This window comes from Pristiophorus japonicus, chromosome 8 (genome assembly GCF_044704955.1).
Source record: "Pristiophorus japonicus isolate sPriJap1 chromosome 8, sPriJap1.hap1, whole genome shotgun sequence".
NCBI classification, from domain to species: domain Eukaryota; kingdom Metazoa; phylum Chordata; class Chondrichthyes; family Pristiophoridae; genus Pristiophorus; species Pristiophorus japonicus.
Genome location: NC_091984.1, coordinates 62,420,422 through 62,446,573, shown reverse-complemented (window position 1 = coordinate 62,446,573; position 26,152 = coordinate 62,420,422). Strand labels below are relative to the sequence as shown.

The following is a 26,152-nucleotide window of genomic DNA, read 5'->3' as shown; positions in this document are numbered from 1 at the left end:
CTGCCTCTCTGGGTGCGTTTGATGTGTGCACACTCTCGAAGAGGCCCTGCAGGTTCCTGGTTTAGGCATGTGCATCCCCGGGAGAAGGGCCTTTGCAGGCGGAGATTTGGGCTATTTGCCCAACTCTTGCGCAGTGAATGTCCTTCAAACTCTTACGCCTGGTGAAAGTTTCAGAGTTTTAATAGATAGAAAAAATTAATGTTATTACTTCTTTTTATATTAAAAACCCTGTCTATGAAGGTAAGTTTATTTTAACACTATTCAAACATTTTTTTTAAATTCAAGAAAATCATTTTTTTCTGTAAAACATTTAATTTAATGCAATTTCTATTCATTTTTAAAAAGCGAAGTGTTTTTTAAATTTGTATTTGTGTTTTATTTGTTTTTAGAGGCATTCTCATTGATAGTAATCGGAGCTCTCATTACTATGAATGAGAATACTACACTGTGATTGGTGGTCCAGGCCCACGTGATCCCAGGATGTGCCTACATCCTCTGCACTCGGCTGTGCATCTAGGCCTTGGAGCGCAAGTGTTCATTCCTCCGGGACCACCAGGTACTTTTGTAAAAAAAAAAAAATTTAGGAACCTTCCGACCGCAATTTTTGTGCCAATACTCCAGGTGTGGTCTCACTAGGGCCCTATATAATTGCAGTAAGTAATCGTTACGCTTGTGCTCTAATCCTTTTGTAATAAAGGCCAACATACCATTTGCTTTCTTAATTGCTTGCTATACTTTCATGTTAACTTTCAGTGATCCGTGTACAAGGACACCCAGGTCCCTCTGAACACCGACATTTCCCAATCTCTCACCATTTACAAAATACTCTGCTTTTCTATTTTTCCTACCAAAGTGGATAACTTCACATTATATTCCATTTGTATGTTCTTGCCCACTCACTTAGCTTATCTGTAATCCTCTTGAAGCCTCTTTGCATCCTCCTTACAACTTAAATTCCCACCTAGCTTTGTATCATCAGCAAACCTGGATATATTACATTTGGTCCCCTCATCCAAATCATTGATATAGATTGTGAATAGTTGAGGTCCAAGCACCGATCCTTGTGGTACCCCACTAGTTACAGCCTGCCAACCTGAAAATGACCCATTTATTCCTACTCAGTTTTCTGTCCGTTAACCAATCCTCAATCTATGCTAGTATATTACCCCCAATCCTATGAGCCCTAATTTTGTTTAATATCCTCCGGTGTGGCATCTTAACAAATGCCTTCTGAAAATCCAAATTCATCACATCCACTGGTTCTCCCCTTATCTATTCTCTAGTTAGAACCCTGAAAAAACTCGTAACATATTTGTCACACATGATTTCCCTTTCATAAATCCGTGTTGATTCTGCCCATTCCTATTACTTTCTAAGTGCACTGTTACTACATCCTTAATAATAAATTCTAGCATTTTCCCTGCTACTGATGTCCGACTAACTGGTCTGTAGTTCCCTGTTTTCGCTCTCCCTCCTTTATTAAATAATGGGGTTACATTTGCTACCTTCCAATCCGCGGGAACCGTTCTAGAATCTATGGATGACAACCAATGCATTCACTATCTCTATAGCCACCTCTTTCAAAACCCTTGGATGTAGGCCATTAATTTCTCCAGTATTATTTTTTTACTAATGCAGGTACTAATTTCTTTCAGTTCCTCATTCTTACTAGACACTTGGTATTCTACTATTTCTGGGAGGTTTTTCGTGTCTTCTTCTGTGAAGACAGACACACAGTATTTAATTTTTCTGCCATTTCCTTATTCCCCACTGTAATTACTCCTGTCTCAGCCTGTAAGGGACCCACATTTACTTTTGTTAATACAGTCTGTTTTTATGTCTCTCGCTTGTTTATTCTCTCATTCTATTTTCTCTTTATCAATTTCTTAGTTCCCCTTTGCTGAATTCTAAAATCCTCCCAATGCAGTTTTACTGCTCTTTTTGACAACATTATAATCCTCTTTGTTTGTTGTAATACCATCTTTAATTTCTCTTTTGTTAGCCATGGTTGGACTAATTTATCTGCAGGGTTTTTGTGCCTTAAAGGAATGTATATTTGTTGTAAATTCTGTATTAATTCTTTAAATGCTAGCCATTGCTTGTCTACTATCATACCTTTTAATGTAATTTCCCAATCTATCTTAGCCAACTCGCCCTTCATACCGAAGTAGTTTGCATTGTTTAGATTTAAGACCCTAGTTTTGGATTTAACTAAAGCACTTTCAAACTTAATATAAAATTCTATTATATTATGGTCACTCTTCTCTCAAGGCCCCTTTACTACAAGGTTATTAATGAACCCTTTCTCATTGCACAATACTAGATTTAAAATAGCCTGTTCCCTAGTTAGTTCCTCAACATACTGATCGAGGAAACTTGTATACATTCAATGAATTTGTCCTCCACATTATTACTGCAAATTTGATTTTCCCAGTCTATATGTGGATTAACATACCTCATGATTACTGCATTACCCTTATTACATGCACCTCTAATTTCCTGATTTATACTCTGCCCTATATTACAACTATCGTTTAGGGGCCGATAAACAACTCTCACCAAAGTTTTCTGCCCCATGCTATTTCTTACCTCCATCTGCCCATCCCTTCCTGACCCACTCTGCTGATTTTTATCCAAAACTCTGCTCTGCTCTAAAGCCTTGACATTTCTCTTGTTGCTTTTAAATTTACTCTTTCCTGAATCCTCCCACCCCTGCGCCCCCCCCCCCCCCCAGTTCTTTAGTTTAAAGCCCTGTCTACTGCCCTAATTATTCAATGAGTCAGGACACTGGTTCCAGCCTGGTTTAAGTGGAGCCCGTCCCAACGGAACAGCTTCCTCTTTCCCCAGTACTGGTGCCAGTGCCCCACAAAGCAAAAATCCTTCCTCCCACACCACTCTTTGAGCCAGGCATTTAACCTTCTAATCTGCTTATTCCTATGCCAATTGGCACGTGACTCTGGTAACAATCTGGAGATTATTACCTTTTGAGGTTCTGCGTTTTAATTTGGATCCCAACTCCTCAAACTCGCTCAGCAAAACCTCATTCCTAGTTCTACCTATATCATTGGTTCCTATGTGGACCATGTCAACTGGATCCTCCCCTTCCTACTTCAAGTTCTTCTCCAGCCACAAAGAGATATCTTTAACCCTGGTACCGGGCATGCAACACAACCTTCTGAACTCCCGGTCGTGGCTGCAGAGAACAATATCTATTTCTCTGACTATACTGTGCCCTACCACACCTATCACTCCCCCTACTTGAATGGCGTCCTGCACCATGGTACCATGGTCAGCTTGCTCATCCATCCTGCAGGCTTTCCCCTCATCCACACAGGCAGCAAGAACCTCATACCTGTTGGATAAAGACAAATGCTGAGACTCCTCCAGCACTGCACCTGGGGGTCCTCTTACCTGCCTGAGTTGCAGTCACACCTTCCTGTCCCTGACCACTAACCAGACCTGTACCACTACTTAACGTAAGGGATGTGACTCCCTCCTGGATCAAAGTGTTCAGGAAACTCTTCCCCCTCCCTGATGCCCTGCAATGTCTGCATCCCAGACTTCAGCTCAACAACTCTGAGGTGAAGTTCCTCAAGATGCAGACACTTACTGCAAACATGGTTGTTCGGGATCACACTGCTCTCAACAAACTCCCTCATGCTGCAGTTGCGGCACACCCACCTGCACTGCCATCCCTATATAAAGTCGTAGAAATTTACAGCATGGAAGGAGGCCATTTTGGCCCATCATGTCCATGCCGGCCGACCAAGAGCTATCCAGTAATCCCACTTTCCAGCTCTTGGTCCAAAACCCTGTAGGTTACAGCACTTTAAGTGCACATCCAAGTATCTTTTAAATGTGGTGAGGGTTTCTGCCTCTATCACCCTTTCAGGCAGTGAGTTCCAGAGCCCCACGATCCTCTGGGTGAAGAAATTTCCCCTCATATCGCCTCTAAACCTCATATAACCTTGTTCTATTTAATTACATTTGGATTTAAGTAACGTAGTTTACAGTTTAGTTTCTTGACTACATAATTGATCTAGATTAAGTTATAGGTAATTAAATTAAATATCTACCTGTAACATAATTATATAAATTGAGCTGTCTTTGCAAATAGGCCATTGGTGTCGTCTTATATAGAGTGCACAAAAATTGGCTGATATGACAACAGTTCCATTTTAGGAGCCTGTGGCATATAAAATGAGCAGTGCTTACTTTCTGTGCCAGTGAGGGTTGTATGTGCTGTGGACCTCAGTTGCCGATCTGGCTGCAGCAATGAACAAAATGCACAGCTTCCCAAGATAAAGCTCCTGGGGAAAGTCTTGGAAAGTACCCCTGGGTATAACCATCCCACTGGATGGGCATTGCTGGTGATGGTCTGACTCTTCTCTTGTGCTGCCTGATTAATCTAGCTTCCCTTACAGCCTCCTTCTGCTTCTTTTGCTTCAGCATGTAAACCATGCACTGCTCGGTTCCCATCGTGCAACCCTCAGATCCTAGCTCAATAACTGGCTTGAAATGAATTGCTTTCCAAGGGTAATGCAGAATTTAGGGAAGGCTTGCTGAGCATAAGAGTTTTTTAAAAAAGTTTTGCAATATGACATCAAGAAGTAGAGTATAAATCAAGAAATAATAGAGGCTTGTAATAAAGGTACGGCAATAATCATGGGTGATTTTAATCTTCATATTGATTTGACAAATCAAACTGGCAAAAGTAGCCTGGGGGAAGAGTTTATAGAGTGTAGGGATGGTTTCTTGGAACAATACGCTGTGGAACCCACGAGGGAGCAAACTATTTTATATCTAGTAATATGTAATGAATCTGGATTAATTAATGATCTCGTAGTGAAAGATCCTCTTGGGAAGAGTGATCATAGCATGGTAGAATTTCAAATTCAGTTTGAGGGTGAGAAAGCTAGTTCTCTTAAACTAGTGTCCTTAACTTAAATAAAGGTAATCACAAAGGTATGAAGACAGAGCTGATTAAAGTGGACTGGGAAAATATATTAAACGGTAAGACTGTAGAAAAGCAGTGGCAAACATTTAAGCAGATATTTCATAACTCTCAGCAAAGATATATTCCAGTGAGAAAGAAAGACTAAGAGAAGGATGAACCATCCGTGGCTAAATAAAGAAGTAAAGGATGGTATCAAATTGAAAACCAAGGCATGCAATGTTGTGAAAAACAGTGGAAGGCCAGAGGATTGGGACATTTTTAGAAACCAGCACTCACTCGCTCTCTCTGAACAAAGAGAAAACAGGGTTTTTGTACAGTTCCTCGGCCTATAATGGCCGGACATTCAATACATGAGACATACATTGATTTGAATGGTCAAAACCCTTGTCACTCAAAGTAAAGGTACGATACTGACCACGCTTGTCTCCAGTACTTCTCCATAAACCTCACTGTGTTCCAAAAGTTCATTAGCACATTGGAATGTTATCTTATCTCTCTTGCCTTGATCAGGTGGAGTTTTTCCAATGTGTCACTTTTGATCCATTGCCCTGTTTAGCTGCCCCTCTGGACTTCCTGTGGTTCAACAGTTTGACCTCCTGTAATTGTTCTCAGGTTACACAACTTGTAACAATTAATCATTCTGATATGTTATTTCCCTTTTTAAACCCCTTTAGAAAGTTGACCACTACAAAAGCCTATGTCGGCTCGTTTTTAATTCAGAGATCTATTCTTAACCCTTTAATTATAACAGAGCTCGATAGCCCCACTTCAGTTCCCCCTTTTGGTACTTGGCTACCCAGCCCAAGATTATCAACCTAATTCTACTTCATCCTGTGTCGCCTGCTCCGTTCTGTGGTGATCAGCCATGCGGTTTGGGGGACTCGGGACGTGACCTACGTTGCAAAGTATTTCAGGTTACTCGGCTAACAAACTTTCGCTGTTCCATAATTAAAGCTTTTGCTTTCCTCCTCTGTTGCCTCTTTCTGCATGCTATGCATAACCCAATTCCCCATCCGACAGCTAGCCCTACCTGTATGATCACCAATACGTGAGAGAATATACGAATCTATGGATGGATATTCACATTCATTCCCCAATTCCATACGTGTTCCCACCCTTGAGTGTCCTTCAGGGTTTCTTCAATGTCCTTTGAATGCTGTATGAAATCTTCCAAAATTTCATGATAACGACATATGCTTTTCTCAGTGTCCTTTTTCAATTGCGTCAAATGTTCTTTGAGATGGGGAATGTCTTTCCAACTTGGTATGTCATATTGTTTCATTTCATCATCATTCCATCTCGGGTTGTTTAAAGTGATGTTCTCGATGCGTTCCTTTCTTTGTGGGAATAGTATCGATGGCCTAGTTTGATCAGTTTTAGGCGTAAAACAGAAATTAGATTGTGGGATTGATCACACATATGACATTACCTTGCTTGTACTCATTTTCCTTGGTAGATATACAGGACATCCCATCATCCCGGGCTGCCACCTCAGTCCCTCCCTGACTTAAGGGGGCTGATTTCCAATGTGCGATTAACCGTCTGAGTGAACCCGCACACTATACGTTGTCCTCCTTCTATGGGGTGTGCGCACACTATCACATCCAAATATTGCGTGCAACATCGGTATGCACCCCTTGAAATGTGTCAGAGTTTTACCGCATAAGGGGGCGTATCGTGGAACTGAACCCAGGATTGGCCTATGTTCTGTACTGCCTAGAGATTTGGCATCTGTACCCTCTATCTGTGGGATAACTAGAACCATACCTATTTCAATTCTCTGGTAATACAATTACTTTGGGACAAGAACACTTGTGTTGTCTTACAAACATCACAGAGGGTAATACTGTCCTTAGTTCATTTGGACAGCTGCTCATTACTTATCCAATCAGGTATTTTTCTGTTTCATCTGGTTTACATTGTATCGGATGTTCCCTAGTAACCATGTGCCGTACATTGCACATACAAGTTCTATGTGTTTCTTAGGTTAGATCATCTAGTCGCACACTTATCTTAACAGTTTGGGCATGAGGCTCTCGGATTTCCTCGACTTGCAGCATTTATCTGGCGACCTCGTCCCCGGTTTCTGACAACTGTGAAGCCCGATCATTTCCCTTCAGTAAAAGGGTTCTCAAATGTTGGGCTAAGTCTTGAACTTGGTCTATACTGGCTGTGTCAAATGTGTTAACAGTTGCCATCCTCGCCCCATACCAATAGTGTATGTCGGTTGTTGTTAGACGATAGATAACATGAAAACCACACATAGTCTCGTGGTTCATTGTTTGACTATCTTGATCATATGTACCGTAAGTATCACCTCAGCGTCTAGCCGTTGTGACCCTCTCTTCCCCATTTCGCTTAATGCCCATTGTACTTGGTCCTCAATTAGCCCAGTTAACTATCCAAATTCATGATATCTTTCCTTTGGTAGTTACACTTTTAACTCCTTTCTCACAGTAATACTTACTTATCTACGCAAATAATTACTTTATTGAAACCCACGCCACAAGTCTCACAGTTTGGGCTGGGGTAATACACAAGGTTCCTGTCACAATGGGACAAGTTAGGTTGGTACTGTACTGGTGTATGGTGCTGACACAATATTCACCCTTCCCTCTTTATACAGATCATATGGGAAAATGCTGTCCCGCACTTACCTTCATGGTGCAGTTCCATGTTATCCCATCCACCCGGGTTACATTTCCCGTGTTCATTGTATCCTACTAAATTTTCTCAGGCATGCTTGAGTAATACACTACTATCTCTAACAGGGTGATGTCATTCTGTTCCTGTAAATTACACTCGTGCCACCGGATACACCTGTACCAATCTTCTGACTTGGCACAGAGTCTTAGTAAGCTGATAAGTGGATATTGCCCTAGGTCTCGATCAGTTACCCAGAAAGAGAGCTTTCCCTCTGGTTTCCTTGAGTGTGTTCCACTAATCAAGATCCATACATTACTTCGAGCCATTTCGTTGAAGACGATTTGTTCCCCTTCTATAATCTGGTTTACCCCCTTTTTAGCATTAAACCAGTTGCAACATATTAATCAAGCCTCACCGCCTTCAGTTATGATTCTCCCCACTAGTCTTGGCACAATTCTTGTCAAGGTACGATCAAGCCCATCACTCTCCCTGAACTCAATGAAGGCTGTACTGGTCCTCTGCCAAAATCCCTTGATCATTCTCCCATGTAGCCGCATTGTTTTAGGCTTGCACCACCCAGGTAGTCTCACTTCAGTCAGATTCAATATTACAGGTACCACTTCGTGATGCTCATCAAGATACAATATCTTCTGAGTTGAGATTACTATGAGCCCATTTGTTGGCCCTGGGATGTGTTTATGACAAACAATTCGCTTTTCCCACAAATCTATTTATTCATTGGAGAAGGAGCCTTTGGATGAGTTTAAAACCCTACTGCTTTTACAACCACGCTCCTGTCCTTGCACCCCTTGATATAATGAACGGTTACAGTGGTATGATTACCATGCCACTGTAAATGTACCCTTATCCTACACCTTCGGCTGTCCCTACTTCAACCATTCATGATATGTCTCTTACTCCTTTGTGCGATTGGCGGGGTTTGCGAGGTATGTCTGTGGACAGGAGGTAGTTCCAAATCTGGGACCCGAGGAGATTCTTCCAGCTCCCGTGTCCTGTCCGCTTCCCTTTGGATCATACTGTACCTGATTAGATGGGGGTATCCCATTAGGCACCCCTTCTTCCTCATCCCCCTGGAGAGGACGAACCCCACTTCTGAGATTTACTCTCAGATGTAGTCGGTTATAGTAGTCGCTCAGGCATAATCCACTAACCCCTTTAAACCACATTGCTTCTTCCTGATGGTCACCTATTTAAAACAAAAGAAACAGAATCTCTGGTGATTCTCTTCAAATTAAGAAGATTTCCAATATTCAGAAGATATTGCCCACTGAATTAAAGCAGAGTCCACAGTTGCCTGTGGAAAAAGTCAACTTCCTTTGTTTCTAAAGCCGACAAACACAGACACCATCAATCAATGTCGACTTCAGCCTACAGCCTTTTCAGTTTAAACTCTTTAAAAATCTTATTTTTATAAAGTCTCTTTTTATTCTCAAAATAAACATTCAGAAAAACAACTTTGTACATAATAGTAATTCATCCTGTTCTCCCCAGTTACACATTGGTCAGAATTTTTTTAAACCATACCAATTATTGATGTGAAATGCCTCATGTCCGGAACTAAGGGCTTTCCACACAATTTACATCAACCAGAATTTGATCATGGCCATAATAAAAGTCTGGCTTTTAATAGGTTAATTAACTTCAGTAACTCCAATATTAAACTTCCCAATGCCACTTGAAAAAGGGGGAGGAGCCACAGCCAAACAAAGGAACAGTCGCCCATGTTTTCCTAAAACTTTACTGAAACATCAAAGAAAAACATGAGAACCGTAAGAAAGAAACATGATCTTCCCTTTTCTCCTTTTGATTCAGTAATAACTATTTGCCCATTATTCCTTAAATCAATTTTCAATTTCTGATCCCTGCAGGTTACAGCACTCTTAAATGCACATCCAAGTATTTTTTAAGTGTGGTGAGGCTTTCTGACTCTGCCACCCTTTCAGGCAGTGAGTTCCAGACCCCCCACCACCCTCTGGGTGAAGAAATTTCCTATCATATCTCCTCTAAACCTCCCCTCAGTTACTTTAAACCTATGCCCTCTGGTTGTTGACCTCTCCGCCAAGGGAAACAGGACCTTCCTATCACTCTATCCAGGCCCCACCTAATTTTATACATCTCAATAAAGTCTCCCCTCAGGCCTCCTCTGTTCCAAAGAAAAGAGACCCAACATCTCTAATCTTTCCGCACAGCCAAAATTCTCCAGTCTAGGCAACATCCTTGGCAAGTATTCCATATGCCGCCTTAATCACCTTATCTACCTGGCCTGCTAGCTTCAGGGGTCTGTGGACCTACACTCCAAGGTCCCTTTGTTCCTCTACACTTTTTAGTGTCTTGCCATTTAATGTTTGTTTTATAATCTGCACCATAATCTTTTGCCCCTGTAGATTTTAGCACTTTTTGCTGCTATATGTCTACAAATCATGGTTTGGATTCCCACTGAACATCTTTTAGAATTGCTTCCTGCTTTTTTTTTTAAACAGTCACCATAGCAACTAACTTCGACCCTCATTTCTTGCATTTCACCACACGTTTGTCAGAGTTTGTTGCAGTTATAACAGACTTTCGGGATTCCTACCATCACCACTGCTGGCAGTTATTCCTTTTCATGTGTTCTGATGAATGCTGTCGTCATCACACTGTCAGTTTATTTCATCGCTTTCTCAGTCAATAGTCTAGTCCATCTACTTAATTCATAATACGCACGAGTGACTAAAATGAGGGCTTTCTCTTCCTTTTGTTTTCCAACTCCCACCATTTTCTTTGTTCAGTGGATGGATTGTCTGGTTTCCAATTTTGTTTAATCATTATTTCAATTAGTTTTCAATTTTTGTCTGCTAGGTACCATGTCAGGGAACCCTGGTCCCCACTCGAGTTTCTCACTTCCCATGGCTATAGGTTGTCAGCGGTACGCCCCTTACTTACTCCTCACGAGTGAGACCGTTACTTGCAACCTTATCAATTATCAATCACAACGTTACACAGACACACATCTATATAACCGATCGCAATTGTTTCACCTGGGATCTTCCGCTGACTACTTGAAGTCTCGGCCAGACCTGCAGATTCGGATCTCTCAGGCAGCTGACACCAGACAGATTTCTGCCCTTATCCTAGCTGTACGTGGTAATTAAAGCGTACTCACGCCTTTGACATGGCTTCCATCGGCCGGTGCCGCTGCCTGCTTGAGACCCTGCTCGCAGCGCTAATTGTCGTGGAGTATTTAAAATGAACACTCAATACTAGATCTGGGTTCAAAGATTCAAGTAGTCTTTAATTTGCTTGCAAGGGATTGTCGAGTCTGCAGTCAACCTGTTGCTGAGCTGACTTCACTCGCTCTCTCTGAACAAAGAAAACACAGGGTTTTTATACAGTTCCTCGACCTATACTGGCCAGACATTCAATACATGAGACATACATTGATTTGAATGGTCAAAACCCTTGTCACTCAAAGTAAAGGCACGATACTGACCACTCCTGTCTCCAGTACTTTTCCATAAACCTCACTATGTCCCAAAAGTTCATTAGCACATTGGAATGTTATCTCTCTTGCCTTGACCAGGTGGAGTTTTTCCAATATGTCATTTTTGACCCCTTGCCCTGTTTAGCTGCCCCTCTGGGTTACCTGTGGTTCAACAGTTTGGCCTTCTGTATTGTTCTCTGGTTACACAGCTTGTAACAATTAATCATTCTGATATGTTATTTCCCTTTAAACACCTTTAGAAAGTTGACCACTACAAAAGCCTATGTCAGCTCGTTTTTAGTTCCAAGATTCATTCTTAACCCTTTAATTATAATTGATAGCCCCACTTCAAGAGTAAACTAGCAAGAAATATAAAAACAGATAGTAAGAGCTTCTTGTATCGGTCTTCACGGTAGAAGACACTAAAAGCGTCCCAATAATTGATAATTAAGGGGCTATTGGGGGGGAGGGGCGGAACTTAAAACAATCACTATCACTAGAGAAAATTAATGGGACTAAAGGTGAACAAGTCCCCTGGACCTGATGGCCTGCATCCTAGGGTCTTAAAAGAGGTGGATGCATTGGTTGTAATCTACCAAAATTCCCTGGATTCTGGAGAGGTCCCAATGGATTGGAAAACCGCAAATGTAACGCCCCTATTTAAAAAAAAAAAAGAGGCAGACAAAAAGCAGGAAACTATAGACCTGTTAGCCTAACATCTGTCTTTGGGAAAATGCTGGAGTCCATTATTAAGGAAGCAGTAGCAGGACATTTGGAAAAGCATAATACAGTCAAGCAGAGTCAGTGGTTCTATGAAAGGGAAATCGTGTTTGACAAATTTGCTGGAGTTCTTTGAGGATGTTATTTAAATGGGGAGAGATTACAAAATGTAGTAGTACAGAGGGTTCTGGGGATCCTCGTACATGAAACACAAAGTTAGCATGCAGGCACAGCAAGTAATTAGGAAGGCAGGTACAGCAAGTAATTGCAAGGGGGATGGGGTATAAAAGTTGGGAAGTTCACACCTGGAGTACTGCGTACATTTTTGGTCTCCTTTAAGGAAGGATATACTTGCATTCCAAGCAGTTCAGAGAAGGTTCACGAGGTTGATTCCTCAGATGAAGGGGTTATATGAAGAAAGGTTGGGCCTATACTCATTGGAGTTTAGAAGACTTAGAGGTGATCTTATTGAAACGTATAAGATTCTGAGGGGGCTTGACAGGATAGATGCAGAGAGGATGTTTGCCCTTGTGGGGTAATCTACAACTAGTGGGCATCGTTTCAGAATAAGGGGTCGCCCATTTAAAACGGAAATGAGGAGGAATCTTTTCTCTGAGGGTCGTGAATCTTTGGAATTCTCTACTTCAGAGAGCTGTGGAAGCTGGGTCATTGAATGTATATAAGGTGGAGATAGACAGATTTTTGAAAAATAAGGGAGTCCAGGGTTATGGGGAGCGGGTGGGGAAATGGAATTGAGGCCAGGATCAGATCAACTATGATCTTATATGACAGAGCAGGCTCGAGGGGCCAAATGGCCTACTCCTGCTCCTATTTCTTATGTTCTTTTCAACGCTGTTATTGGCATGCGGCCGCCACTAGGAGGGCATGTATTTCTTCAACTCATCCTGAAACCTAATGGACATTAAGCTGACAATTCTCCAGCAGAGCCCCCGCCATAGATCAACTACATCAGTTATTGCTGGCCCCAAGAAAGTGTAACTGTTGACATAAACCCTTACGCAACCCAGGAATATCAGGGCCTAAGTCTTGAGTAGGAAGAAAGTGACAGGGGTCTGGAACACTGCTTAATCAAAAGCATTGAGCACAGTGGAATTGGTGTATCCTGCCCAACAAGGGTTTAGATGAACATTTAGTCCTGTGATTCTGTTCTTAATCAGTGCCCAACTTTGATAAAGGACAAAACAGATGCTTCCCTGTAGGAAGGAGAGAAAATTAGACTGCCCCAGTTACACCCAAGCCCTTTTCGGGGGGTGGGGTGGAGGTCGCGGGGGTGGGGGGGGTTGTGGGGGCGGGGGGGGGGTCGGGGGGCTGGCAGCAGATTGCAGCTTGTGTCGGAACAGTGAATGACAGGCCACAACTTCAGGATTTCCGATTGCGTCTGTTCCAAATTCCGAAATTGCATTCAGTTTCAAAGGTGGAATGATGGCAAACGCAGATTCCGTGCCATTATTGCATTTACTTACAAGGAATATGGTTGTGCAGATGCAGAATAATATGGCAAGTAACCAGCTGTACAATATCTGACTTGCATAATGCCGCTCCAAAACAAAATGAGTCTTCAATCTTGTGTACAAAAATAACATGTAAACAGGCCATGCGCCCAACCTCTTTATGTGAGCAAATAATCCTGATCGCATTAAACCAGCATGTTCCCATATCCCCTCAACTACCTATCCAATCTAATCGACAATGTTAACATACCTTCTGCCTCCACCACTAACCCTGGAAATGAATTTCACAGCTTCACAATTCTCTGTAAAGAAATGTCTCTTGGTCTCTATTCTGAACTGCTTACATTTAATCTCATTTCCACAGCACCTCATTCTGCTTCTGGAAACAATCTGCTTCTATTTACAGTCTTATCCTTTCATAATTTTAAACACTTCTATCATATTGCCCTTAATTTGCATTGTTCCAATGAAAAATAAGTCCCAATATTTCAAGTTTTCGTATTGTATTTCCTCATACGAGATAGCATCCTAGTGAATCTGCATTGTACCCTATTTAAAACCTCAATATCCTTTCTACTGTGTGGAGAAATGCAAAGTACATTAATTGAGGTCTTAAGGTTTTATAGTAAAATAAATTGCATATAGCACCTTTCTCAACCTCAGGACCTTCCAAAGCATTTCACACCCAATGAAGCTTTTTGTAGTGTAGTTACCATTATAATGTAGAGAAATGCAGCAGCCAATTTGCACATGTAAGGTCTCACAAACAGCAATGAGATAAATGACCAGGTAATCCATTTTTGGTCATGTTGGTTGAGGGATAAATGTTGGTCAGGACACCAGGAGAAATCCTTTGCTCGTCTTCAAATAGTGCCATGGGATCTTTTACTTCCATGAGGGGACAGACAGGATCGGTTCATCATTACCTCTTGGATTTTATATTCCATACCTCTTCTGAGAACACCTAGAATTCCATTAGATTTTTACATCCTTAACAATGATGGGCTGCCTTTAATATGCTATGAACTTGTAACCCCAAATCATTCTGCTCTTCCACAGCACTAAGCCTACTTCCATTACAAGTATAAAATGTAGCACTTCAAACTTACTGACATGGAATTCCATCTTCTGCTTTATTAATCCATACCCCCATTTTATTAATATCTCTTTAGAGCCTCCTTTGGTTTTCTAAAGAATTAATTATATCTCCAATTTTGGTATCATCTGCAAACTTTGATACCTCTCTCCCTAGGCCTATATCCAAATCATTGACATACACAGTGTGCAGAGGTGGCTGCAGAACTGAACCCTGTGGGTCACTACTACTCACTTCCAACCAGTTTGAAAAACTGTCCTCAACTCCTACTCTGTTTTCTCCCTTCTAGCCAATTTTTAATCCATGCGTGCTGCCTCTCCTTAATTCTATACTCTTTAATCTCTAATAATCTCACTTAGGGTAGCTGATCAAAGGCTTTCCTAAAGTCTATATACACTGCATTTTTCCCATTGATCATGTCTACCTCCTCAAAGAATTTTGAGCTTTGTCAAGCACAATCATCCGTTTTGAAATCCATGCTGACTATTTTCCCTTTATCTAGATACAGGGTAAATTTCATTCTTAAAGACCATAAATGTTACAGTAACTGGCCTGCAATCACCCAGATTAGCTGTGCCTCTTTTTTTTAATGGATACTACATTAGCCACTCTCCAGTCCTCCGACAAAGTGTCACATAAAAGGTTACTGTACAAGATAAAAGTTCACAGGGTTGGGGGTAATATATTAGCATGGATAGAGAATTGGCTAACTAACAGAAAACAGAGAGTCAGGGTAAATGGTTCATTCTCTGGTTGGTAATCAGTAACTAGTGGGGTGCCGCAGGGATCAGTGCTGGGACCCCAGCTATTTACAATCTATATTAATGACTTGGAAGAAGGGTCTGAGTGTAACGTAGCCAAGTTTGCTGACAATACAAAGATGGGAGGAAAAACAATGTGTGTGGAGGACACAAAAAATCTGCAAAAGGACATAGACAGACTAAGTGAGTGGGCAAACATTTGGCAGATGGAGTATAATGTTGGAAAGTGTAAGGTCATGCACTTTGGCAGAAAAAAAATCAAAGAGCAAGTTGTTACTTAAATGGAGAAAGATTGCAAAGTGCTGCAGTACAGCGAGACCTGGGGGTACTTGTGCATGAAACACAAAAGAATAGTATGCAGGTACAGCAAGTGATCAGGAAGGCCAATGGAATCTCGGCCTCTATTGCAAAGGGGATGGAGTATAAAAGCATGGAAGTCTTGCTACATCCTCCCCGCCCCCACCCCCCCGAGGCATGTGAAAAAGGAACGGCAGTAATCATGGGGGATTTTAACCTACATATCAATTGGTCAAATCAAATCGCACGGGGTACCTTGAGGAGGAATTCATAGAATGCATACGGGATTGTTTCTTAGAACAGTATGTTACAGAACCTACAAGGGAGCAAGCGATCTTAGATCTGGTCCTGTGTAATGAGACAGGAATAATAAACGATTTCCTAGTAAAAGATCCTCTCTGAATGGTTGAATTTGTAATACAGATTGAGGGTGAGGAAGTAGTGTCTCAAACGAGCGTACTATGCTTAAACAAAGGGGATTACAGTGGGATGAGGGCAGAGTTGGCTAAAGTAGACTGGGAACACAGACTAAACGGTGGCACAATTGAGGACCAGTGGAGGACTTTTAAGGAGCTCTTTCATAGTGCTCAACAAAAATATATTCCAGTGAAAAAGAAGGGCGGTAAGAGAAGGGATAACCAGCCGTGGATAACCAAGGAAATAAAGGAGAGTATCAAATTAAAAACCAATGCGTATAAGGTGGCCAAGGTTAGTGGGAAACTAGAAGATTAGGAAAATTTTAAACGACAGCAAAGAATGACTAAGAAAGCAATAAAGAAAGAAAAGATAGATTACGAAAGTAAACTTGCGCAAAACATAAAAACAGATAGTAAAAGCTTTTACAGATATATAAAACGGAAAAGAGTGACTAAAGTAAATGTTGGTCCCTTAGAAGATGAGAAAGGGGATTTAATAATGGGAAATGTGGAAATGGCTGAGACCTTAAACAATTATTTTGCTTCGGTCTTTACAGTGGAAGACACAAAAACCATGCCAAAAATTGCTGGTCACAGGAATGTGGGAAGGGAGGACCTTGAGACAATCACTATCACTAGGGGGGTAGTACTGGACAGGCTAATGGGACTCCAGGTAGACAAGTCCCCTGGTCCTGATGAAATGCATCCCAGGGTATTAAAAGAGATGGCGGAAGTTATAGCAGATGCATTCGTTATAATCTACCAAAATTCTCTGGATTCTGGGGAGGTACCAGCGGATTGGAAAGCAGCTAATGTAACGCCTCTGTTTAAAAAAAGGGGGCAGACAAAAGGCAGGTAACTATAGGCCGGTTAGTTTAACATCTGTAGTGGGGAAAATGCTTGAAGCTATCATTAAGGAAGAAATAGTGGGACATCTCGATAGGAATAGTGCAATCAAGCAGACGCAGCATGGATTCATGAAGGGGAAATCATGTTTAACTAATTTACTGGAATTCTTTGAGGATATAACGAGCATGGTGGATAGAGGTGTACCGATGGATGTGGTGTATTTAGATTTCCAAAAGGCATTCGATAAGGTGCCACACAAAAGGTTACTGCAGAAGCTAAAGGTACGCGGAGTCAGAGGAAATGTATTAGCATGGATCGAGAATTGGCTGACTAACAGAAAGCAGAGAGTCGGGATAAATGGGTCCTTTTCAGGTTGGAAATCGGTGGTTAGTGGCGTGCCACAGGGATCGGTGCTGGGACCACAACTGTTTACAATATACATAGATGACCTGGAAGAGGGGACAGAGTGTAGTGTAACAAAATTTGCAGATGACACAAAAATTAGTGGGAAAGCGGGTTGTAGAGGACACAGAGAGGCTGCAAAGAGATTTAGATAGGTTAAGCGAATGGGCTAAGGTTTGGCAGATGGAATACAATGTCGGAAAGTGTGAGGTCATCCACCTTGGGGAAAAAAAACAGTAAAAGGGAATATTATTTGAATGGGGAAAAATTACAACATGCTGCGCTGCAGAAGGACCTGGGGGTCCTTGTGCATTGTTAGCGTGAATGTTTTCTCAGAAGAATCACTCAACACTCAGAGTCGGTTCCAACGCCAATGCGGCCTTTCTTAACGCTCAGCGGGGAGGAAGTCTCAGGACTGGATCCAGGCTTCTCTCCGACGAACAAAGAAACTCATCGATATTTATATGTTTTACAATAGTTCTTTACTACAGTTACATCAGCCCATTTCGGCTGGATACTATCCAATCATACTGATTATAGATTCAATTAGACCAATAGATAGAGTTAGTCTCTAAACGTAAAGTGGCTCATGTGTTGCCAAGAGATGTGTTGCTAAGGGGTGTGTTGCTAGGAATTACTCATGTATCTTGTAACATTGTCCAGGCCCCTTTATCTTGGGTGCTGTCTTTGGGTAGCCTCCTTATTAGAGTTACATATTCGGTTCTTGTCAACTCGGGCTGATTCATGCCCTCGTTATGTGATGTAGGCCCCCCCTTATCTCTATTTCTCGGGGCTCTCCTGTGTGGAGTTATAATGGTTTGTTATAGTTATCTTGTATCCAAGGCATTCCTGGAAGTGGGCCTCACAGGGTTATTGCTCGGTCAGCCTCAGTCAATAGTTCACAGCTTGACTACCTGATTTCCCATCATGCCTGGGCAGCCATTTTATGTGTGGCCACTTTAAACTTATATGAGTTTAGATATATTCAGCAGGTGCCTAATGCCTACAACATGCATGAATCCCAAAAAGTTAGTTTGCAGGTGCAGCAGGTAATCAGGAAGGCGAATGGAATGTTGGCCTTCATTGCGAGAGGGATGGAGTACAAAAGCAAGGAGGTCCTGCTGCAACTGTATAGGGTATTGGTGAGGCCGCACCTGGAGTACTGTGTGCAGTTTTGGTCACCTTACTTAAGGAAGGATATACTAGCTTTGGAGGGGGTACAGAGACGATTCACTAGGCTGATTCCGGTGATGAGGGGGTTACCTTATGATGATAGATTGAGTAGACTGGGTCTTTACTTGTTGGAGTTCAGAAGGATGAGGGGTGATCTTATAGAAACATTTTAAAATAATGAAAGGGATAGACAAGATAGAGGCTGAGAGGTTGTTTCCACTGGTCGGGGAGACTAGAACTAGGGGGCACAGCCTCAAAATACGGGGGAGCCAATTTAAAACTGAGTTGAGAAGGAATTTCTTCTCCCAGAGGGTTGTGAATCTCTGGAATTCTCTGCCCAAGGAATCAGTTGAGGCTAGCTCATTGAATGTATTCAAATCACAGATCGGTAGATTTTTAACCAATAATGGAATTAAGGGTTACAAGGAGCGGGCGGGTAAGTGGAGCTGAGTCCACGGCCAGATCAGCCATGATCTTGTTGAATGGCGGAGCAGGCTCGAGGGGCTAGATGACCTACTCCTGTTCCTAATTCTTATGTTCTTATACAGGGTATTGGTGAGGTCACACCTGGAATACTGCATGCAGTTTTGGTTTCCATATTTAAGAAAGGATATACTTGCTTTGGAGGCAGTTCAGCGAAGGTTCACTAGGTTGATTCCAGAGATGAGGGAGTTGACTTATGAGGAAAGCTTGAGTAGGTTGGGCCTCTACTCATTGGAATTCAGAAGAATGAGAGGTGATCTATCGAAATGTATAAGATTATGAGGAGGCTTGACAAGGTGGATGCAGAGAGGATGTTTCCACTGATGGAGGAGACTACAACTAGAGGGCATGGTCTTAGAATAAGTGACTGCCCATTTAAAACTGAGGTGAGGAGAAATTTATTCTGAGGGTTGTAAATCATTGGAATTCACTGCCTCAGAGAGCTGTGGAAGCTGGGACATTGAATAAATTTAAGACAGAAATAGACAGTTTCTTAAACGATAATGGGATAAGGTGTTATGGGGAGCAGGCAGGGAAGTGGAGCTGAGTTCATGATCAGATCAGCCATGATATTGAATGGCGGAGCACGCTTGAGGGGCCGCATAGCCTACTCCTGCTCCTATTTCTTATGTACTTATTAAATATCCACACTCGATCGACCCCTGAAATATTGGACTCCATTTTCCCCAAGCTCGGATTTCTGGCATATTGCCAGAATTACGCTGGGTTTTCTGGGCCAGAAATATTTTACCAAACTTTCCCTGATGTATAATTCGAATTTGGCGCCATGCAGCGTGTCCAGTCTCCTCGGGGGGTGGAGCCTGCTGTCTGCGGCAAAAAAACGAAACCACACCTTCTGCGCATGCGCAGAAGAAAAGTTACGTGTTTGAAGTCGTTCCAATGGACGCGCATGCTCAGTACAGCTCGGATTTGGCAAGCGGCCATTTTTAAAGAGCCAGTTGTGTGAGTGTGTGTGTGAGAAGGAGTGCTGTGTGAGAACATTGGAAAAATCACAGCTGGAGCAGTACAAGATGCAACGCGGACTAAGGACCAAGAATTTCTTGCTTGAAAAAGTGGAGACACTAGTTACTGTGATTGAGAACAGATGGCAGGAGCTGGATACCAGCAGAGGTCACATAAAAGTTCCACCAAAAGAAATGAAGAAATGCTGGAACCTAGTTGCAGAAGATTTGTGCGCAATGGTGAACACCACGAAATCTGGAAGCCATTGTAAAAAGAAATGGCAGGACCTTGGTCAAGTAGTTAGTGTAAGTAATATTTTCATTTATTCAATGCAATTATAAATGTGACCAGCTGTATATGTCACACTCTCTCTAAAAAGTTGCATTTTCATCTTTGCAGAGGAAGGTGGCACATAATAAAAGGGAAAGAACCCGAACAGGAGGCCCAGCAAATCTGCATCCACTGACACCCTTGGAAGAGAGGGTCGCTGCTTTGATTGTTTTTTCCAGGCAGAACCCATCAGTACTGCACAAGCTGGGCCCACACTCGAGGGAGAGGGCAAGTCCTGCAAATTCATTGTGGCTCTTCAAATCAACCTGCTGCCTGGCCTGCCACCCATCCTGCCCCCTCCTCGGCTGCTAACCATTTGACTGTCCTGTTATATTTTGTAGAACTTGAGGCCAACCCTGACGATGCAGAAGATGATTCGGGTGCGGACAAGCCTGAAGAGGAGACCATCTTCTAATCCATCCATGGGGGTGAGGGAGAGGGGATGGAGCTGGATTAAGCTCCCACTGTTGTACTGACTTTGGAGGAGGTGCCGCTCATGGAGGTGACAGCCCCTTTCGTGACTAGTCGTTTGAGTGTTAATGGGACATTCCCTGGTTTCACACCTTCCGAGGTTGCGGGTCCCAGTAATGGGGTGCAGCGAGGCACACCCAGGGCCCCACTGTCCCAGGCTGTGGGTCCCAGTGGGATGCAGCGAGCCACACCCAGGGTGAGGAGGGGAAGGAGAGCCAGACCATGCTCTCCTGAGATGCAGGATGAAACAGACGTGGTTCAGATGATGTCATTGAATGTGGAGAGCATTGACCTTACCCGATCACTCCTGGACACCATCAATGGGGTGAGTGATGAGGTAGCGGAACTGTCGGGAGAAGTAACAACACTCGTCAGGATCATCAGTGAGGGAATAGTGGCCATGAGTGATGGAATGTCAGAGGTAGTGCTGGTCATTAGGGAGGGATTGTTGCAGTCCGTTGAGACACTTGGCAGGGTGCATGAGGAACGGCATGTGTGAGTTAACTGCTGCAATAAGGGAACACGCCCAGACCCCGCATCCATTGACAGAATCAACTGCCATTCCTATTGCAATCCCCACACCAGCCTCTGAAGAGCCCCAAACCGGGCCCTCCAACTTGCGGCCTGACGCTGACGCCCCCCCCCCCCGCCCTCAAGAGGTGCACAGTCCCAGAGATGTTAGAAGGAATAATCTTGGTACCGAGCCCAAAAACACTGCGCCACCGCCTGCGGGCAGGGGTGGTGGAGAGTTCAAGACCAAGCGCAGCGGGCGGTCTTCGACTAAGGGGGACGAGAGATGGGTGCAGCCATTCTTTGCTGCTGCTGCTGTTGTTATTGTTACTGTTGTAACTGTTCTCAAATTAAGTTTTTTGTAAGTTATGTAAATTTACTAGTTTTTAAAGTGATCTTAAAGAGTGATATTAAAGTAAAGTTTGATACAAGAATAATTTTATTAAGTTAAGTACATTGTAAACTTTTGAATAAAATATATTTTACATTAAAACTGAATCATGTTTCAGTAACACAACGCAACATTACGGAACAGCTCCAAGCAGTAAACATGTCCATGTGGAATAATTGTCGCTGAGCCCTCGGGCACCAGTAAAGTGTTCACAGATGAGCTCCTGGCACAAGGCTCGAGCAATCGTTAAAGGAGCACGATGGCCCGCCCTCCTCTGCCATCGTGCTCCGGCCTCAGGCACTTGTATGGCTTCCTCATCTTTGTCATCCTCCACCTCCTCCTGCTTGTCACCTGCATCTTCCACATCATTATCATCAGCTACTCTCACCGCAGGTGGGTCTTCCACTACCAGGTGCTGCTGTCTCATGATGGCTAAGTTATGCAGCATGCAGCATACAACAATGAACTGACCGACAGTCTCAGGGGAGTACAGCAAGTAGCCTCCAGAATGGTCCAGGCATCGGAAACACTGTTTCAGGATGCCAATGGTCCTCTCAATGATGCTTTGCGTCGCAATGTGCGACATGTTGTATTGACTGTCAGCTTCCGTCCGGGTTACGTGTAGAGGCGTCATGAGCCAGGTGGTGAGGCTGTACCCTTTGTCTCCCAGTAGCCAGCTCTGCCCTTCTGGCTGCTGCTCAAACATGGCAGATATAATGCTGTCACATAGGATGAACGCATCATACGTGCTGCCAGGGTATCTTGCATTGACTGACATGATGTGATGCATGTCGTCACACACGAGCTGCACATTAATGGAGTGGAAGCCTTTTCTATTCCTGTACATCTTGGAATCCTGCAAAGGTGCTCGCAAGACAATGTGAGTACAATCAATGCAGCCCAGTACCTTTGGGAAACCAGAAATCCTTGAGAAGCCCACAGCCCCGTCATGGATTGCTTGGGCAGTCATTGGGAACTTGATGGTCATTCCTCCGCGCATACAGTGCAGCGGTGACCTGGCGAATGGAGACATGTGTTGCATGCTGAGAGATGGCGCACACATCCCCAGTTGTAGCTTGAAACGATCCGGAGGCATAGAATGAAAGTGCAGCTGTAACCTTCACTTCAACTGACAAAGCAGTCCTCCTGATGCTTCTCGGCTGCAGGTCTGGTTTTACCAACTCACAGATCTCGCGGACAACTTCTTTGCAGAAATGCAGCCTTCTGACACAGTCTGCATCACTCAGGTGCAGGTACGAAAGCCTGTCTCAATATACCCGAGGTGGGTAAGGCCTCCTGCCCAGCACATAAGAACATACGGCCCCTCGAGCCTGCTCCGCCATTCAATAAGATCATGGCTGATCTGATCATGGACTCAGCTCCACTTCCCCGCCCATTTCCCATTTCGTTTTTTTTTTAAAACTGTCTTTCTGTCTTAAATTTATTCAATGTCCCAGCTTCCACAGCTCTAAGAGGCAGCGAATTCCACAGATTTACAACAGAGGAAATTCCTCCTCATCTCTGTTTTAAATGGGCAGCCCCTTATTCTAAGATCATGCTCTCTTGTTCTAGTCTCCCCCATCAGTGGAAACATCCTCTCTGCATCCACCTTGTCTAGCCCCCTCATAATCTTGTACATTTCAATAAGATCACCGCTCATTCTTCTGAATTCCAATGATACCCAACCTACTCGACCTTTCCTCATAAGTCAACCCCCTCATCCCCAGAATCAACCTAGTGAACCTTCTCTAAACCAGCTCCAAACCCTGATGCAATGAGCTCTAATCAATTGTCTCCTATGTAGCACCATGATGTAGAACGCTCGCACAAAGTATGGCATTGTCAGTATTGCCCCCATACTTAAAGTTAAACCTTCAAAGAAGCTCAAAATGGCAGTAAAGCAGGCAGCACAAGTTCGCAGTTCTCTCTCTCCCCAAAGTCTATATGGATGGACCACACACAAAGGTCTTGTGACCTCTCCTCTCTCCCCCTCCCCGGGCTACAAGCCGTAAGAACATTTCCCTCCCTGGGCTACAAGCCGTAAAATCGGTATCTCTCCCATCTCTCTTCTCCTTTGTCTTGTTTTAGCCTGACTTATCCAAAATGTTCTTTTTATCCATCATATCACTCATCTCACTCTCAACCACTACAGAATTCACCTCCTCTCTTATGCACTTCTCTTCAATAAAGACAAATGTCAAGTACATACTTAAAAAAAAAACATTGGCCATGTTTTGATCATTGACAAATTGACGATTGTCTTTTAACAATTCTTCTTTTACTGATATATTTGTTAAATACTTCACCTATTGATGTTTTTTGATTTTTTTTCTCCCCCCTCATACTCCATTAGCCTCTCTTCTAATTTCTCATATTCCCCTTTAGTTTTCTCATTATTTGTATAGTCCCTAAAGTTTATTTTCAATTTTAGCCTTTAAGCTCTTTATCCATGGCATCCTGAAATCACAAGTAGTTCCCATTTTAAAAAAAACCCAAAAATATACTTATTCTGTACTGTTGCAATTTTTAAACAAAATCCCTATGATGCTCTAAATCTAAATTCAGAACATTTTAGCTGAATTTCTGATTATTGCAACATGGTTGATTGACTCCATGGAACCTCTTTCACCACTACAACATTGGGAAACAGACAGGTAAACCGAACTGAACATTCTAGAACTGCTGCTCAGATATACATTTGTCTTCTTGAAGTGAAGGTCAGCTGCTAGAAAGAACAAATTAATATTTTTCTCAGATAATCACAATAATTATTTCTGCCATTCAATTGGATAGGGAGTGAACAGGTGCCCCTTGGCTGTCTGTTGAACTGTTTACCTGGCCATGGCCCAAAACAAAGCATATTAAAATTTAAATTGGCATGATACTTGTTTGATCGTTGCTGCAATGAATGATAATTAATTTTGTCTTTCCCCCAGTTATACACTATTCATTCGCACTTCAAATGTCTAGAAGGAATTTCTATTGCAATTAATTTATGAAATCATGTAACAGGAAATTAGCTACACCCTGTCAGATCCCATAGAAATTGAAATATTCCTAGATACTATTCATGTACTGTCACAAGACAGGGAACCAATTTGAGAATACAGCTAACTGAAGTACATTTTATAACACATTTTATCTTAAAGGCATATAAAAATACAAAAAAAATTCACTTTTGAGGTTTGTTGGAGCTGTGCTTCTGTTACACTCTTCTAAAAATAATTTCATAATATGATATGTTTGTACAAAAAAAATGTAAGACTACATCTTTCATTTCAGCACCTGGTTCGTACATTTCCAGTTGTAGAAGAACATGTACGAAAGGCCATGGGAGAAACACTTTATGAATTGTATATGGTAATTCTTTAATCATCTTCATTATAGCAACTTAAGGCAATAACAAGTGGAATTGTATTTTTTTGCTATGTTTTCTTTTCCTTGAGCATTTTATAGCTGTACTTTTTCTAAAATATATAAATATAAAAATATACAGCTGTTCAGTATACTGATTTATGTTTTTACATAGAAAATATGGTTTTGAAATCACATTTTTCATGAACCTTGATGGATTATATATTAAGGGCCTGAACTTGGTGGCCTTACTGCCCACTGCCGCCAAGTTTTTTGGGCGGTCTCCCTTTGGTGCCATTTTTGTGGCGGTTTCCTGCCGGCGGGAGGGGAGGGGACCGCTGGGAACCGCCCGCTGGCGCGCAAGTGTCCTTCTGTCTGCCGAGCTGACAGTTTGGTGCAGGCGGGAGTCAGTGGCAGCAGGGGGAAGGACTGCTGCATGAAGGCAGGTCTAACCCCAAAGTTAAGTAAGGAGACCTGCAAAAAAAGTTAGTGAATTTCTTTTAATAATTTTTTCAGCGACTTGTGTATGGGGGTCCCCTGAAGGTGTTCGAGGGTATTTTTTATTTGGTGTAAATTTTTATTTTTATGTACACCCCCCCCTCCCTGATTCAATCCTCGGTGGCACTTTGGCGAGGATCGCATTTGCCGCCGAGATTGGGAGCTCCTGCCCGCTGTCGCCCAAATTCACTTCCTAAGTCATTATTTTGCCGCCGGGCGGTACTGCCATATCTTTTAGAGGAATCTTCCTGGCAAAGTACCACCGGGTCTCTCGACGGTCCTTTGGGTGCCTCTTGGGCGGGCCTTAGCATTGACTAAGATCAGGCCCATAATTTTTGGGTAGGTAGTTTGAATAATTATTTACTTTTGATCATTTGCCTTTTTATATTTTTCCTCCCATTTAAGATATTTTGTTTGGCTCCCTTAATTATATAGTGTACAGCCATCATCTGTTGTTGCACTGACCATATAAGCTCCCACATTCAGTCTGGTCTCTGTTCAGTTAACTTATCTCAACAGTGGTCTTAGGCTAGGCAGGGAAGAATCCATCATGTTCTTGGGCCTAATAGATTTCCAGTAACCCCCTGCTGGAAGGTATGTGAAAATATTGGGTAAATTGGTATCAGGCTTGCGTGTGATATACTGAAAAGTCGAATAACCTGTGAACATTCATTGTCTAGGCTTATACATCAGGAATGGTTACTTGTGCTAGGCACTGGAGGGCTCGCAGTGGTATTGTACTCTCAAGAGTTCAGATAATTGCAGGCAACTTGCCCCCGCCCCTCTCTCTCATACTATTTCTCTCTGCAGAATTGCATTCCCATATGAGGAAATTAAACCGAAGTAGCTATGAGATGGGACTTTTGATGGGAGGGAGAAATT

At 42.7% G+C, this 26,152-nt stretch overlaps 1 protein-coding gene across 3 annotated transcripts in view; it reads left to right on the top strand.

Moving 5' to 3' along the window:
- LOC139268542 (armadillo-like helical domain containing protein 1) overlaps nt 1-26,152 on the top strand; it is a 65,675-nt gene that overhangs the window by 38,445 nt on the left and 1,078 nt on the right. For 2 of the 3 annotated variants that reach the window (XM_070886851.1, XM_070886850.1), the window contains exon 10: nt 24,701-24,778. In XM_070886851.1, the coding sequence (XP_070742952.1) occupies nt 24,701-24,778 (78 nt within the window). Of the gene's footprint in view, nt 1-389; nt 557-24,700; nt 24,779-26,152 lie in introns of those variants that run through there. The other variant, XR_011594052.1, reaches the window with a different exon arrangement.